The sequence below is a fragment of the Solanum pennellii genome, chromosome 2 (genome assembly GCF_001406875.1).
Source record: "Solanum pennellii chromosome 2, SPENNV200".
NCBI classification, from domain to species: domain Eukaryota; kingdom Viridiplantae; phylum Streptophyta; class Magnoliopsida; order Solanales; family Solanaceae; genus Solanum; species Solanum pennellii.
In genome coordinates, this window is record NC_028638.1 from 53,709,013 (window position 1) to 53,723,732 (window position 14,720).

The 14,720-nt window shown below is 31.7% G+C and overlaps 3 protein-coding genes across 3 annotated transcripts; 2 read left to right on the forward strand and 1 right to left on the reverse strand.

The window, feature by feature from the left end:
* The first annotated feature begins 2,026 nt into the window (after positions 1 to 2,026).
* Positions 2,027 to 3,185, forward strand: LOC107008758. The gene has a single exon (XM_015207910.2). The coding sequence runs from the start codon at positions 2,276 to 2,278 to the stop codon at positions 2,735 to 2,737; it is 462 nt and encodes a 153-aa protein (XP_015063396.1). The 5' UTR covers positions 2,027 to 2,275; the 3' UTR covers positions 2,738 to 3,185.
* Positions 3,186 to 6,354: 3,169 nt separating this feature from the next.
* On the reverse strand, positions 6,355 to 8,331 carry LOC107009117 (RING-H2 finger protein ATL46-like). Its single transcript, XM_015208394.2, has 2 exons — positions 8,021 to 8,331; positions 6,355 to 7,921 (listed from the first exon to the last, which is right to left on the reverse strand). The coding sequence occupies exon 2, from the start codon at positions 7,802 to 7,804 to the stop codon at positions 6,632 to 6,634; it is 1,173 nt and encodes a 390-aa protein (XP_015063880.1). The 5' UTR covers positions 7,805 to 7,921; positions 8,021 to 8,331; the 3' UTR covers positions 6,355 to 6,631.
* Positions 8,332 to 10,605: 2,274 nt separating this feature from the next.
* Positions 10,606 to 13,912, forward strand: LOC107009264 (WAT1-related protein At5g40240-like). The gene is made up of 7 exons (XM_015208572.2): positions 10,606 to 11,198; positions 11,283 to 11,345; positions 11,421 to 11,537; positions 12,170 to 12,407; positions 12,738 to 12,896; positions 13,011 to 13,162; positions 13,497 to 13,912. The coding sequence occupies exons 1-7, from the start codon at positions 11,005 to 11,007 to the stop codon at positions 13,639 to 13,641; spliced, it is 1,068 nt and encodes a 355-aa protein (XP_015064058.1). The 5' UTR covers positions 10,606 to 11,004; the 3' UTR covers positions 13,642 to 13,912.
* Positions 13,913 to 14,720: the final 808 nt, after the last annotated feature.

Below are 14,720 nucleotides of genomic sequence, written 5' to 3' on the forward strand. Positions count from 1 at the left end.
ATACATAGCATGAAAAAATGCACCAAACAAGCAATAATTAATACATATAATTAATGCATCCATTATTTTTGCTAATATACTCTACCAAACGATCCCTAATTATTATTATTATTATCAAAATGTTAAGTTTTTTTTCTTCAACTAATTAAAGTGCTAACAAATACGCATATAATAATAAAAATAAAATATTACACAAGATTCCATATTCCCTTTATTTAGAGGCTCAGCATTTGGTTGCGTGTGTCCTACTCCCTTATCAATTGCTTCTCCAGCTATACTAATATTTGCACACAAAGAGTTTGGTGGAATATAACTTTCTTTATTATAGTATTAAAAATTTAATAAAGACAGAATTATTCTCCTTATTTTTTTCCTCTAAGTTGACTAAAAGCTACTGCTACTATGAATAATAAATACAATAATTTTAGGTGAAAATAAATGAACTCAAGAGTTATATGTATAATTTAAAGGTTCATCTTTCAAGAAAATTATTAGGTGGAAGAAACGAACTTCAAGACTTCTATATAGTGTTTGCAAATTTAATCACTACTCCATCTCTCCATACAAAAGTATTTTGGATCACATTTTATTTTTCAAAATTTAATGTTAATTGATTTTTCAGAATTAGATTAAAATTAATTATTTCAAAATATTATTAAAAAATTATTTTTCTTCATATCAATATAATAAATAAATAAATTTTAAAATGTCAATTAAAATTTTATTTAACTCTAGAAAAATATAACATGATAAATAGTTTGAGTTCCAATGTAATAAAGTATAAAACATATATATAAGCACTTAATTTCACATTTAGTAAGTGCATGGCAGATCAATTTTGTTTCCCATCATACACATGTTCTTTAATAATATGATCCATTTTATGATGAGAGATTGCGATAAATAAATAAATGAAATCTTTGAGAATATCATTTCCCTTATTCAAATCATAATCACAATTAGAACTCTATATCCTCAACATATCTTGGACCTTGAACTTAAGTTTTTTTCTCTTTTAATTTAACCAACCATAGTACATTTTCAATTTTTTATGAAGTCTAAGATGATAAAATAAATTACTGATACCTCAAAAAAAGAAGAAGAAGAAGTGAATCCTTCAATTTTGAGCTATTTCCTCCGTCTCATATTAAATGAGCTTCTTATTAAAGTTATTTGTCTCATATTACTTGATCACTTACTTTATCAAAACAAAATTAATTAATTTTTTTTTTTCATTTTACACTTATAAATATATGAACTTTGAAAGTTTAAACAAATTTTGAAGACAATAAGAATTTCTTTTCAAGAGGATTATTAATATAAACAAAGGAAAAAAAACTAGTAAAATTCAATATATTAATGATTTCTTAATTATTATATGATATAAAAGTTGTCCATCTTAAATAGGATGAGTATATAATAGAGTAACAAAGTTTCAATGTTAATAACTTCTATCATTGTCAACAAATAAAAAATTACTCATATCACACAGTTACACCAAATAATTAACTTGCCGATCATGATGATGTTGCATCCTTAGCTTGTTTTTTTTTCTTTTTTTAATAATAGAGGAAATGAAAAATTTATACGATATATATTACATATATTCACAAATGATATAATATATATTCACACTCGATAAGATATATAATAAAAATAATAATATGACGATTTGAAAATTGTGATATTAAGGTTAAGCGAGATGAAAATAGCGTATATAAAACTCAATTACGGTGACTTAATACATGAAGTAAATGTGAAAGCAAAGACCAAACTGAAAAAGGAAGATTGACAAAAAATATTTTTTATCGTTACTTCGATTTTCGACCGTTGAGGACTTTAATACCCTCAAGAATTACCGGCAATAATAGGTGACTTTCAACAAAACAATCCGTTAATTGTTAAGACGGAATCAAATTAACTAGGAGAGGCGCCGCAGGCCCACAGTTGAATAGATATTTTTCCAATAAAAAATTGCCACGATTACAAATCATAACTAAGCCGAAAACTAGTTGGCTCCAGCTGTGTTCCTCTAACAGTTGTACCCTCCCAACTAATAATTTGTCACCGGCATTTACCGGTTTTCCCTTATCTCTTCCTATATTTCCGTTATAAACATTCGCAATTTAGTGGACAGAGAGAAATCCAGACCCGAATGCTTTAGGGTTTCTGATAAAATTCCATATTTATCTGCAAACAACAAAACCCCTAATTTAAAGGGGTTGCGGATGGTGTGATATTTTCTCCTTTCTTCTTGTTGTCAATTTCTTGAAACATGGCGGGTCAAACAAACACGGAATTATCCCCAAAAGACTCGGACGTGAATGAAGAATTGCAGGAGCTTGAATTCACGAAAAGGGGTTGTTGTTTTTGGTTTCCATCTTTCACATGTGGAAGAGGCGTTTGGGAACGAGTCTCTACCAGTGATCAAAAGGAAGAAACGCATTGGTGGGATAAGGGGTTAAACGCTGTTATGAAAGTCAGGGAGTGGTCGGAACTTGTGGCAGGTCCAAAATGGAAGACATTTATTAGACGATTCAATAAAAATCGTTCTAAAACTAATAAATTCAATTACGACCCCATGAGTTACTCCTTGAATTTCGATGATGGACCAGGGGTAAACGATCAATCGGAAGACGATCGTTTATTTCGTGATTTCTCGTCGAGATTCGCTTCAATTCCGGTTTCTGCCAAGTCTTCAATGGATTTGGGCAAAGACTCATCATCCTTGTTGTGAATTCCTCAGCCGCCGGAATCTTGATTGAAGCGGCGAATTAGGAAAAAAGAAAGCCATGATGTGGAATCGGACAAGCGGCGGCGATGGGCCGAGAATTGCGGCGGAGAAATTGGGCAGGGCTCTGTTATTTGCAACGCTTGTGACGGTGATGATACAGGTGGTTTTGATTCTCTCTGACATAAAATTTGGTCGGTTGATTGAGTTGGGGAAATTAAAAAAAAGATTTGAGTACTCTTATTTTATTTTTTTAGTTGAGAATTTGATTAGTCAATTGGTATTATTCAATTTAATTCTTTAAAAATGTAACAACTTTTATTTGTTTGTTTGTTTACAGTTTGATAAATCACATTATTTTTCTAGTTTCTTTTGATGATTTGTTACATCAGATTATCATTGATCTTGTATATGGGATGATTCATAAAATTAAAGTGATTAATGATAATGTCTACAGAAGGTTATTTAAATTATATTTATGGCATTGATTAAGATGAGGATGTTAACTTAATCTGGACTATAAAAAGATATATTCTCTCCCTTTTAAAAGAATGATCTAGATTGATTTGGAACGGAGTTTAAGAAAGAAAGAAAGAAAAATTTTTAATTATGTGATTCAAAATCAAAGTTAATTATGTCAAATGTACCAAAATATCCTTTAATGTTGTGGTCTTAAATATGTCATGTAAAAAGTTAAAGTATTATCAAAAAAGGAAAATGATCATTCTTTTTAAATCTATAGATAGAGAGTCGCTCACTAGTTTTATACTATGGAAAGCAAATGTAAGTTTTTTCTTTAAACAGCTGTCTCGATTGGATCAAAAAAATGTAAGAATTTTCTGAAGTTTATAATACTCAATTTCGAAAAAAATTATCCACACTAGATGTTTAATCAAATTAAGTTAATTTTTATTATTATGTAATTTAATAAAATAAAATACATGTTAATTAATTAAAGTTAACTAAAATAAACTATGTATTGGTGTAAACACCCGATACAAATAAATTTTACGCCTCAATTTATGTCATGAGCATCGTAGGTCCGCATAAACTAATAGTAACACTATTGACTGCGTTTCTATAGTTGATTTTGCTGTTACTTGAATCATCAAGTCATGTTTACTATATAAAAAAAGAAAAAACTCTCTACACAAAGGCTAAGTTTAAGGGCTAAATTAATATATTTTTTTCAAATGTAATCGACAACTTAGTTGAAATTAATAACAAGCTGATAACTTTTGAATATTATGAATTTAAAATTTAATTTAAATGTGCCAAAAGACGCATTTCTTTTGAAAAGAGACGAGAAAGAATAAAATGAAATGAGTACAGTGACTAGGAGAAGGTCAAATGTCATTGAAACCATGGTGACAAAGGGTTGGAATCCAGTAGCCTCTTGACTATTACTAAAGTGCTCAACTTCCCACCAAGATTTGCTAATTGCTACCAACTTTATTTCATTTTAATTCTTATGACCACGAATATACTATAGTAATTCTTTAAATTTCAGGTTTGCCATACGCTCTACGTTTGTTGGCCCAATTGATCCCTCCATCTCAACTAGCATTATTATTATTATTTGATTATATGGTGGGTAGTAGTTGCAGCTTCCTTGGGGTTATCTGAGAAGACAAAGTTATTACCTAATCTAATAAAATCGACATTTATAATTGAAATTAAGAATAAGTTAAACAATTGAAATTCATAATTCATAATTTATAATGATGAAATGAAGCAGAAGAAGAGACAAAAAAAGTATGATGAATGACCAATAATGGACCTACTTCAGCATGATTGAAAGGTGAAGCTTCAGCTATTATTAGTACTAACTAATATGATGTGTGGACCACATAACTAACTAAGTCATTTTCCAGTCACTGCAGAATATTGACAATTCATTGCCTAAACCAAAGGAAAATACAATGTGCAGCAAGTCCAAATAAGCCAACACCCCACCCTTGTAGTTGAATAAATCTAAAACTCTTCTGGTCCACTATACCAATGTGTGGGTTGTCATGTGGTGCAGATTTTCAAGATATAGTCTTTGATAAGGACTTTGTCCTACTATAATCTGCACTCGTGAAGATGCCATTTACTACAAATTATTTGCTACACTCACTCTGGTTGGATTATAACATAGGGAACTTTATAGGTCACATGACTTTGTACATATACAAAACGCGATATCTTGTTGGTTAGGACTTAGGAGCATGTCACAAGTTCAAATGGCCAAGTATAGTAGAGCCAGCCGGAGACTCGGATATAAAGAAGAGAGAAAAGGAGCAAGGAGAACTTTGAAGGACAATCTAACTGATCCCACAATAGAATGTGGAACAATATAGAAGCTGTTGTAATAAATAATTTGTGCCACCTTTTACCCTACATCTAGGGACGGAAAGAAGAAAAAGGAAAAGTACAAACAAGCAAAATATAGAGGGAAAATTTGAGCTACAAAAGGGAACTTTTCTCTCACATCTTAAAAAAACTTTTTCAGTAGAATCATCTAAATCCGTAGGCCTAAGTAATTTAGATTCACGCATTGATGGCCCATCCAAGAGTTTTTAAGGTTCGAACCCTAGACATCTTGTTAAAGGTGAGAGGATGAATCATTGCTAGAACTAGGAAAGTTTAATGTAGCTAAGCAAAGGAAGTCAAACTTGGGAAATTTAGCAGAGTTACTGTACTAAAACAGAAATACATTTTCAGATAATTATTAAAGTGTAAGCCTCAGTGCAACATGTGAGGCTACATTATTATTGTCAATTAACTAATGATTTAGTAGGGGGTTATGATATCTAATCTCTACTTGTAACTTAATGATTTTGCCAGCACTCTTTCTTGGAGAATCAACAAGGCTTTAATTACAAACAGGGTCATATTTGAGGACAAATGACACATAACTGATGCCACTTAATATGGTCTCCAACAAAGCCACTGTTTTCATGGATCCCACCACTACCCCAAAAATATGTGTTCAAACACCGCCCTTCCCCACAAAGCACTACCCCTCCTCCATTGCAACAGAAAAGATAAAAGAAGAAAAGAAAGAGTGAAGTTTGCTTATGTGTGTGGTTTAAGGCAAAAGATACAAAATATAGACCATGTAAGCCAAATTAATAGGATGCTTAGAGAACCAAAGAGAATCCCAGTCTTCATTTTCTATTAACTAAGACCACAGTGCCATAGGGCATTGGTTTGATTCAAGGGTAAAAGAACAACCCGTGAGAGATATTTGAGTTGAGCACATGTTACAAGTTCGAGTACTGCCACACATGAACTTTGAGCCTACTAGCAATTGGACATCTCTCCGTTCTCAAAAAAGAATCAAGATGACTGTATCTCACAGTCGTGACTCTAAGGAAACTACAGCATCCACCTTTTTCAAGAAACAACATACCTAGTGTATTTCCACAGGTGGGGGTTTAGGGAGGGTAGAGTGAACGGAGACCTTGTCCTACCTCGTGGAGATAGAGAGTTTGTTTCCAAAAGACCCCCTCATCTCAAATAACACATAACAACTCAGTTTGAAACTGCTTAAGGACTAAGTTGCAAATTTTGGGCATGTTACAGGTGGTTACTAACACAGTTCATGACAAATGAAAAAGAAAATGTTATCCCAACACTCTGATCATTAGGCTTTTCATATATTAATCATGAAAGAATTCATGAACCAATTGAATGAAGAGATGACTATACATTTACAGAACTTAAGGAACATAAGAATAATAGTAAATAGCAGTTGTGGAACAAACTTTTGAATCAAGCTGATTATCATTTATCAAGTATGGCATGCTTTGTTGAATTAGCATCTAAAAGAATACTAGCCAAAAGGCAAACTCACCTCTCTGTTATCGTTTAACAAAAAAGGATAAAACAAAGAGAATAAGAGATCAGAATTCACTACATGCCTTCTGTTCTTCTAAGCCATGGTAAGTCCATACCAGAAGGAGGCTGATCTTCCATTTGGCAATCTGAAGAACTTGCGAATTTGCCTCTTTTCGACCAAAGCCAAATTTTGGAAACAGAATAACTATCTGTTTTTGTGCCGATACCTATCTTTTTCCCCTCAATATCTTCATCAATTGACGGATTAGGACCGTGCTCTGCCAAATTGGCTTGATTCATATTATTCGTCTTCCGCTCATTGTCCAAGGCTACCTTAAGATTAGCATCACCAACCACATACTGATATGAACCCATTGAAAAGCACCTTCTTGCATCCAAATTACTGCTACTGCTCTCTCCTACTCCTTCTACTTCCTCTCCCCCATCATTCAATCTTCGAAACTTACCAAGTCTCACAGGAAATGTTGCTTTAGCAACCACAACTTCCTCTAGTTCCATAGTCTTTTGAGAAGTGGGGTACTCGTGATCCCCATTACCATGATAACCATCATCATCTCTTGGTTCAACGAAATCGAAAATTGGATTTTCAATGGGAAACCCGGGATTGAAAAGAGTTGCTCGACAAAGAGGGCACGTTGAGTTCGAGAGGAGCCAAGTATCAATGCAGTTGATATGGAAAGCATGGCTACAAGTAGGGAGCAATCTCAATTTGTCCTTATCAGAGAATTCACACAAGCAAACAGCACAATCAAAGGGCTCTTTAGGACCAACAACCTCTTTGTACAAAAAGACAGGTAATGCATCAATAAATGCTTGATCCAAACCAGAATCATGTAAATGGAATAACTGTTGTAACTGTCTTTGCAAAGCATCTGAACTAGAAACTTCAGGATATCCATTAGATTGAGATGATGCTGAAGAAGAAGGGTGTTTGATAAGAAACCTAACTAGCAAATGAAGCAGACCAGATATGAAAAACAGGACAGCTAATATAACTATAATGAAAAGAACAGCTGGACTAATTTTGTTTCCAGATGGGGATGAAGAAGATGAGTTCGGTTCCTTATGAAAACTAGAACTTCCACCAAATGAAGGAGGAGATGGGGGAAACAGAGGAGGAGGATATGTAAAAACACCATCTTTTCTATGTTGAATCCAAGAACTTTTCAGATGGGTATGCCTAGAAACCCATCTTTGTGACTCAACTTCACCAAATGAACAAATCATCTCAACAACTCATTAAAAAAAACCCAACTTTTTTATCTACCTTTCACCATCTCTGAAGCTTAAAAAAACTCAAACATCCAGAATCACTGTCCCTTCAGATTCAAGAAAAGTTGGAGTCTTTTGTTTTTTTCAAAAGAAAACACAATTTAGTGACAGAGCAAATAACAATAGATAGTGATGAAACCAAACAGAAAATGCTAAAGACAGAATCTTTACCTGTCTTGATTCCCACTTAGTCACCATTACACAGAAAAACAATACTTATAACAATCCCTTTATATAAAGAATCACTTCTGGCTGCAGCAAAACCCTAAGACATTTATAGGATCTTGAAATCCCTTTTACAACATAAATAGAAAAAAAAAAGAAGTTTGAATATTTTTGAGCCTATTTTTCTCTCTCTATGTTTAAACAATTTCTAGTTTTTAGCAACAGGGAAAAAAAAGTGTGTAAAATATAAAACAGAGAAGTTAGAGGGGTGATTTTGAACTGGAAAAGGACATTGACTTATTTGGAAACCAAAAGCTGTCAACTGACAAGTCTCACTATTCTCCAAAATAAACAGTAAAAAATGACAAAAAAGAAATACTTACTACTGTTGCACCTTTTAATTTCCTATAAAAAAAAATTGAAGATAAAGGGAAAAAAAAGGTTAAAGGAGAAAAAGATAAAGAGAAAAAGCTGAAAAGGAAAATCAATAAGATTTAATAGGAAATAAATATAATTTATTTGGAGAACATTAATGATGAAAAACTGAAATGGAAATATTATGATGTGAATGTATCATCTAATGCAATGTTCTTGAGGTTTCATATCTCCAATTTAATATGAAATAAATAAAATTTAATTAGACAATTAGCAAATTACTACTATTTATTCCTTTGATATAGGCATGTTGACGATATTCTTTACTCATTTTGAAAAAAAAAAAAAGGTAATAAACAATATATATTCTTTTGTCATTTGCCAACTGGGCCACTTACAAATTTTGATAGCCTTATTTTGAGCACAAAATCTTTTTTAATATTTATATTGAGATCTGATTAAATTTTAGATTCGTATCAAAAAATTATACGTTAGGATAAAATGTTTTCTAACATAGATAACTCCATCATAACAATGTTAAAGTCTGATTACATTTAAATTCATGCTAAAAAGTCATATATTAGGAATAAAATATTCTCTAACAAAATTAAATTCAAGACTTTATATTAAGATACTCTACCGTGAGAACAAAGAAATAAAATGATTAACTTTCTTGAAGTTTAAGCAAATGTAACATACTTTTTGCAAGTTACCGGGATTAGATGCCGTTTATACTGCATAGGATCTGAGAAAAAATAAATCGAAATGCATAAATAATTGTTAGATATAAAGATATTCCTTTTTGAAGAATTTTAAATTCATTTGTAACAGTTCTCAAAAGAGTCAAGTAGCATATATTATGACTTATCAAGCCAAAACGAAAAAAAATAAAAATATATCTACATATTACCTATCTATATTAAGGATACATCACAATAAATAAAAAAAATATTACAGTAATTATTTAGCAACAAAAATATTACGAATATATTATATTTAGCGACAATGTCTTGCAATCTGCCCTCCATACAAAAATTAATAACATTAAATATGAAAAAGATTATTGCCACTATGAAGTTTACACCAAACCTCTTACTTAAAGCAGATTATTTTGTCCTTATAAGAAGACAATTATAATCAGGTGAAGAAATTTTATTTAAAACAAGTCTTAGTCGTTGAAAAAGGGATTAGATTAGAAAACATACATTATAAATCCCTAAATTGCACCACACGATGTGCTTATCTTCTTGAATTATTCAAATAAATGGACGAAAGTGTTTTTATTTTTTTTCATGATTATGACTTCACACAATAAGCTAAGTTGCTAATATAATAGACATTTGTATCATCTTGATTTTTTAAATAATAATAATAACATATTTAATAGAGGGATGTGCATTTAATTTTTCGATTCGATTTTATACTATTCGATATGGGTTTTGAAGAAGTATAATTCAATTCGAAACAAAATAAATTTAGTTTGATTTGATTTTTCTTTTTTTGGTTCGGATTTTTTTCGATTTGGTTAATCAGTTATGTCAATAATTAGAAATATAATAAAGTTATATTGAAAATTTCAAAAATAAAAAATAATATATATATATATATATATATATATATTAAAATACACTTTTTAATATAAATCAAAAGTAAAATATAAAACACAATACTTAAAATTATATCAATTATAAATGTCCGAACATAATAAGATAAACTAAATCATAATGAAAATAACTAAAAAGGGACAAAAGTGGTTAACACCAACTTAATTATATATATATATATAATTCAGTTTTTTTGGTTTTCATTTTTCTAAATTCAAAACCAAATCAAAAAACCAAACAAAGTAAATTATAAATTCAAAGTCAAACCAAGAATCCAAAAAATCAATCCAAATTAAAATTCGATTTGATTTGATTTTTCAATTTAATCTATAAATAAGGTCTGAAAAAAAAATTATACGCAAATTTTATCATTATCTCAAGCATTTTATCATTATCTCAAGCATTTTCTACAGGTCTGAAAAAAAAATTATACCAAATTTTATCATTATCTCAAGCATTTTCTACAGAGTCGAATCACGAATCCTTTTAGTTCCAGGCTTATTGGGTTTAGGCATTTTGAGTGGGAAATAAGAGTTACACAAGTTGGGCCTTCGAGTAACTTTTACTTGTGGGCTCTGTTTATAGAGAAGTCATAAGTGGTGGGAAGCAGGATTTTGTGTTTGACATAATCTATTACATGCAAAAATTTCTAATTTGATTCATATAGTTCTGAGAGTAGATTTTGAAGATTATCTTTTAAATATATGTTTGATATTTTCGAGTTGTCATGAACTAACTCGTACTTTCATTAGTATCAAATTATTTAAATACGAAAAATATTCAAGTTTACAACTCTACCCTACCCTGCTTTTGGCCGCAGTAATCAAATTTCTCTCTCTTTTAGGTATAAGCACGATAGACAAACAAAAAGGGTCCAACTTGATTAATGAAACCAAAAAAAAAAAAAACATTATCAAATTTAGTACGGCAATGAAAAAGTTGTTGTCTTTCTTCTGAAGAAAAAAAAGGATTCTTGACTAGGTGTGGGACTGGGAGTGTAAAGAAAGAAAAATGGTGATGCAATGTTGGTCAACTGATTTCTTGCCCTTTTCGGCAATGGTGATGGTGGAATGTTGTGAAATGTTGATGATTACACTTGGTAAAGCAGCCATGAATGATGGATTGAACAATCTTGTTTATGTTGTTTACTATAATGCCCTTGGTACCCTTTTTCTTCTTCCTTGCTTAATCTTCCATAGACACAGGTTTGTCAAAAATCATCAATGCCCCTTTACCTATTTCTTGAGATTACTCAAATTTAAAGTCTTACTTTTTTTCTTTTCTTTCAGAAGCAATATGGTTCCTATTACTTTGCCTATATTGTGGAGATTCTTCCTTCTTGGCCTGTTGGGGTATTCTACTAATTTTCTTCTCTGTTTTATTGTTGTCAAATTTGGGGAAAATTCAACTTGTAAACTGTATTGCAGAATTTGTTTGGTGCAAGCCGTGGCCTTTACAGGTATTAAGTACAGCACTCCTACACTGGCAGCTGCTTTAGGGAATTTGATGCCAGGTTTTACATTTTTGCTTGCCATCATTTTCAGGTGAGGCTTAGCCAACTCCTAATTTCTTGTTCGATTTATATACAGTGTTTATGGCAACATAGTTTACCATTCATTATCATTAGGCTTACTAATTAATGATTGTTAATGCTATAGAAATTAAGCTCACTTTTGTCTCACTGAAGTGCGGGTTTCCACTTTCCAGTATCTAAATCATTCTCTAATATGTGCAAAAAGTTGCTTTCTTCTGTTGCAAACCAAAATAGTTTGGCTGCTTGAGCTTTTTCTCGTCTTCAATATAGTGGCAGACCCAGAATTTGTAGGTTTATGAATGCCCATTTGCTCTTAATCACAGAAGGTGCTCGGTGAATCTATTTTGGTGTAAATGCTAGTTTCCTATTAAAAATATAGTGATCGTGTAAAGAACAATGTGTGCTTGAGCATACAGTAGTGTACATGTAGGTCTGCCATTGCTTGAGTATTTGTTTAAACTTAATATATATGCTCACAATTGTGTGACGGAGGACAATTAAAAAATTACTGATCTGTGTTCTCTTATATGTGGTATTGACACTAGCACTAATGTCTTTTTCTAGTAAAAAGTGGTACTATGTTAGATCATAAGTTTCAGTTGTAACTAGTTGTTCATTCTTTCAGTCTTTTGACATTTTTAGGATGGAGAAGTTAGACATAAGGAAGGCCAGCAGTCAAGCAAAATCTGTGGGCACCGTAGTGGCAATTATAGGGGCATCCATCATGACATTATACAAAGGACCAAGAGTACTAGGATCAAATTTACCTTCTGATTCATCCCATCACGAGTTAGTACTTTCACAAGAATCAAACTGGATACTGGGAGGTCTTCTGATTACTACCACCTGCATCATGTCTTCTGGATGGAATATTCTTCAGGTAAACATATTAGAAAGCGATTCAAGATTGAGAAAATGAATTATTTGAAGAATCAGCTTAAAAATCTCCCAGGTAATTTCATGTATATAGGACTTACTTTAGTTAATGATACTTCGTTTAAAACATTTTCCCACGAGCAACCTTTGGTGGGATCGATTCATTTTATACTTCAAATAAAATTTTACTTCTGTAGTTTTAGTTGGGCATTTTCTCAATCATTTTAGACACTAAACTGTAGCTGCTCTATTGCGTCGTAGGTATAAATATGTTTATATCTCACAATTAGAACATCAGTCACATGCTCATATATATCTGTTCGTATTTACTCAGACAGATACCGTGAAGAAATACCCCGAACACATGACAATAGTGTTTTTTACTTGCTTCTTTGGGAGTATTCAATGTGCAATTTTAACTATGGCATTAGAAAGCAATCCAAAGACATGGATGGTGAAGCCTGGGATTGGGATGATAGCCATTGTTTTCTCCGTAAGATATTTGATGCATTTTTCGTTTTCTGTTCTCTTCTTCTCCTTGTTCTGTTTTTATATATAGATATATTATGTATGTGACTCATCGGTTATAAATCTTCTTGAACTCTAGGCGGTTTCTGGAAGTGTCTTCCGTTACAACGTTTTGACATGGTGCTTAGACAAGAAAGGTCCTCTTTATGTGGCCATGTTCAAGCCCTTGGGAATGGTCATATCAGCAATCCTGGGGATCATATTCCTTGCAGATCCACTCCATTTAGGAAGGTAATATATAGACAACGCCATCCTTCTACTCATGCTTATAGATCTTTACTCAACTAGCTTTGTTGTTCAAAAATAGACTAATGCATATATTAAGTGCTTATTCCTAAGAATTAACCTTTAACCCCTTGTCTCTCTTTTCCCTGTATTACACCATCCATTTGAATATATTTGACTGGATACAACGTTTAACAAGGAAAAAAAATGGCTTTTGAAACGAGTGGTTTTGAACATGTGATAACATATTCCTTCTGATTTTGAAGAGCCCATAGCCAGCATTTTTCGGAAAAAGAACAACATTCATGTAGTGAATTATTTATTTGAATATTGTGTGCAGTGTTATTGGAGCAGTAATTATAACTGCTGGATTTTATTCTGTTCTGTGGGGGAAGGCTAAGGAGATCAAGTCCATGGTTGAAGTTGAGGACATTGTTTGTGTAATTGACTCAACAGATCAAACAAGCCCTCTATTGCACAAGTAACTTGTAGCAAGAAAAACATAAGACTAAGTAATGTTACAAAGTAAATTATAGCAAGTAAAGTGGGTTAAGCTTCTTCTGTTAGTAACTTTGCATTTTATGCCATCAAGAAGTTGGTAAGTTCTACTCCCTCTGTTCCCATTTAGTTGTCAACGATAAAACACAACCCTTAAAAATAATAGTTTAGAGTGTAACTAGACCATTATATGTCTTGTTAATTTTCAATCTTTCTCTATTTATGTGTGAATAATTGAACTCCATAGATGGAACACTATTATAATTTGGTTGAGATACTTATGTTAGGTTAGAAAAAAAAGAAATTAAAGAAAGAAAGAAGATATGTTATTCATGAAATTAGTTTTTCATTTTCAAAAGAGACGAGAAAAGTGGTCATTGGAGAAGGATGTAAGCTGAATTGTACATTCAGCTTTCACTTATAATTACGAGTGCAAGAAGTAATCCTTTTATAGGGGTGGATAACTGGATATATTCTTTATGGCGTATTTATGTGACCGTCTAATGTCATGTTGAAGTATGTGATTATTTTATCTAAATATATATTTTGTTCTAATATACTGATATCATGTTAGGTATGGGATCGAGATTATTGTAGTATTTTCTTTTAATATAAAAACAAAACCCGAAAGGGCACTCTAGATTAATGTAGTAAATCTAAAATAACACATTTTATCTCTGCCAATTTAGATACTATATAGGAGACGTGCATGACATATAATTTATATTAAAGAAGGTAGAATTTAGATGTTTTAGGTTTGAATTTCATGCCACACATTACACAATAACAAATTTACATGTTTGTATTTTAAAAAAATTAAGCCTAGACATGTCCCCGTTGATCAAGCAGCAAGGTTATCTGATCAACGAATTAATCTTATAGTTAAAAAAACTTTTATCATTATATTTTAAAGCATAATCTTAACTTGAAACTATGATTGAAGATGCCTAGGAATATCAGTGTTAATTAGTATTGTTTCTGATTTTAATCTATCTCTTTTAATTCCTTGAATTTCACAATTTTTCTGGAGCGGATATACCCCTCGTTATTAAAGTGGCTCATATAT

What these genes read in the sequence shown, in the direction of transcription:
- LOC107008758 (XM_015207910.2), top strand. Translation starts at nt 2,276, where the DNA reads ATGGCGGGTCAAACAAACACGGAATTATCCCCAAAAGACTCGGACGTG.
- LOC107009117 (XM_015208394.2), bottom strand. Translation starts at nt 7,804, where the DNA reads ATGATTTGTTCATTTGGTGAAGTTGAGTCACAAAGATGGGTTTCTAGG.
- LOC107009264 (XM_015208572.2), top strand. Translation starts at nt 11,005, where the DNA reads ATGGTGATGCAATGTTGGTCAACTGATTTCTTGCCCTTTTCGGCAATG. An exon ending in TTAATCTTCCATAGACACAG is followed by an intron (nt 11,199 to 11,282) that starts GTTTGTCAAAAA and finishes CTTTTCTTTCAG; the next exon opens with AAGCAATATGGTTCCTATTA. An exon ending in TTCCTTCTTGGCCTGTTGGG is followed by an intron (nt 11,346 to 11,420) that starts GTATTCTACTAA and finishes ACTGTATTGCAG; the next exon opens with AATTTGTTTGGTGCAAGCCG.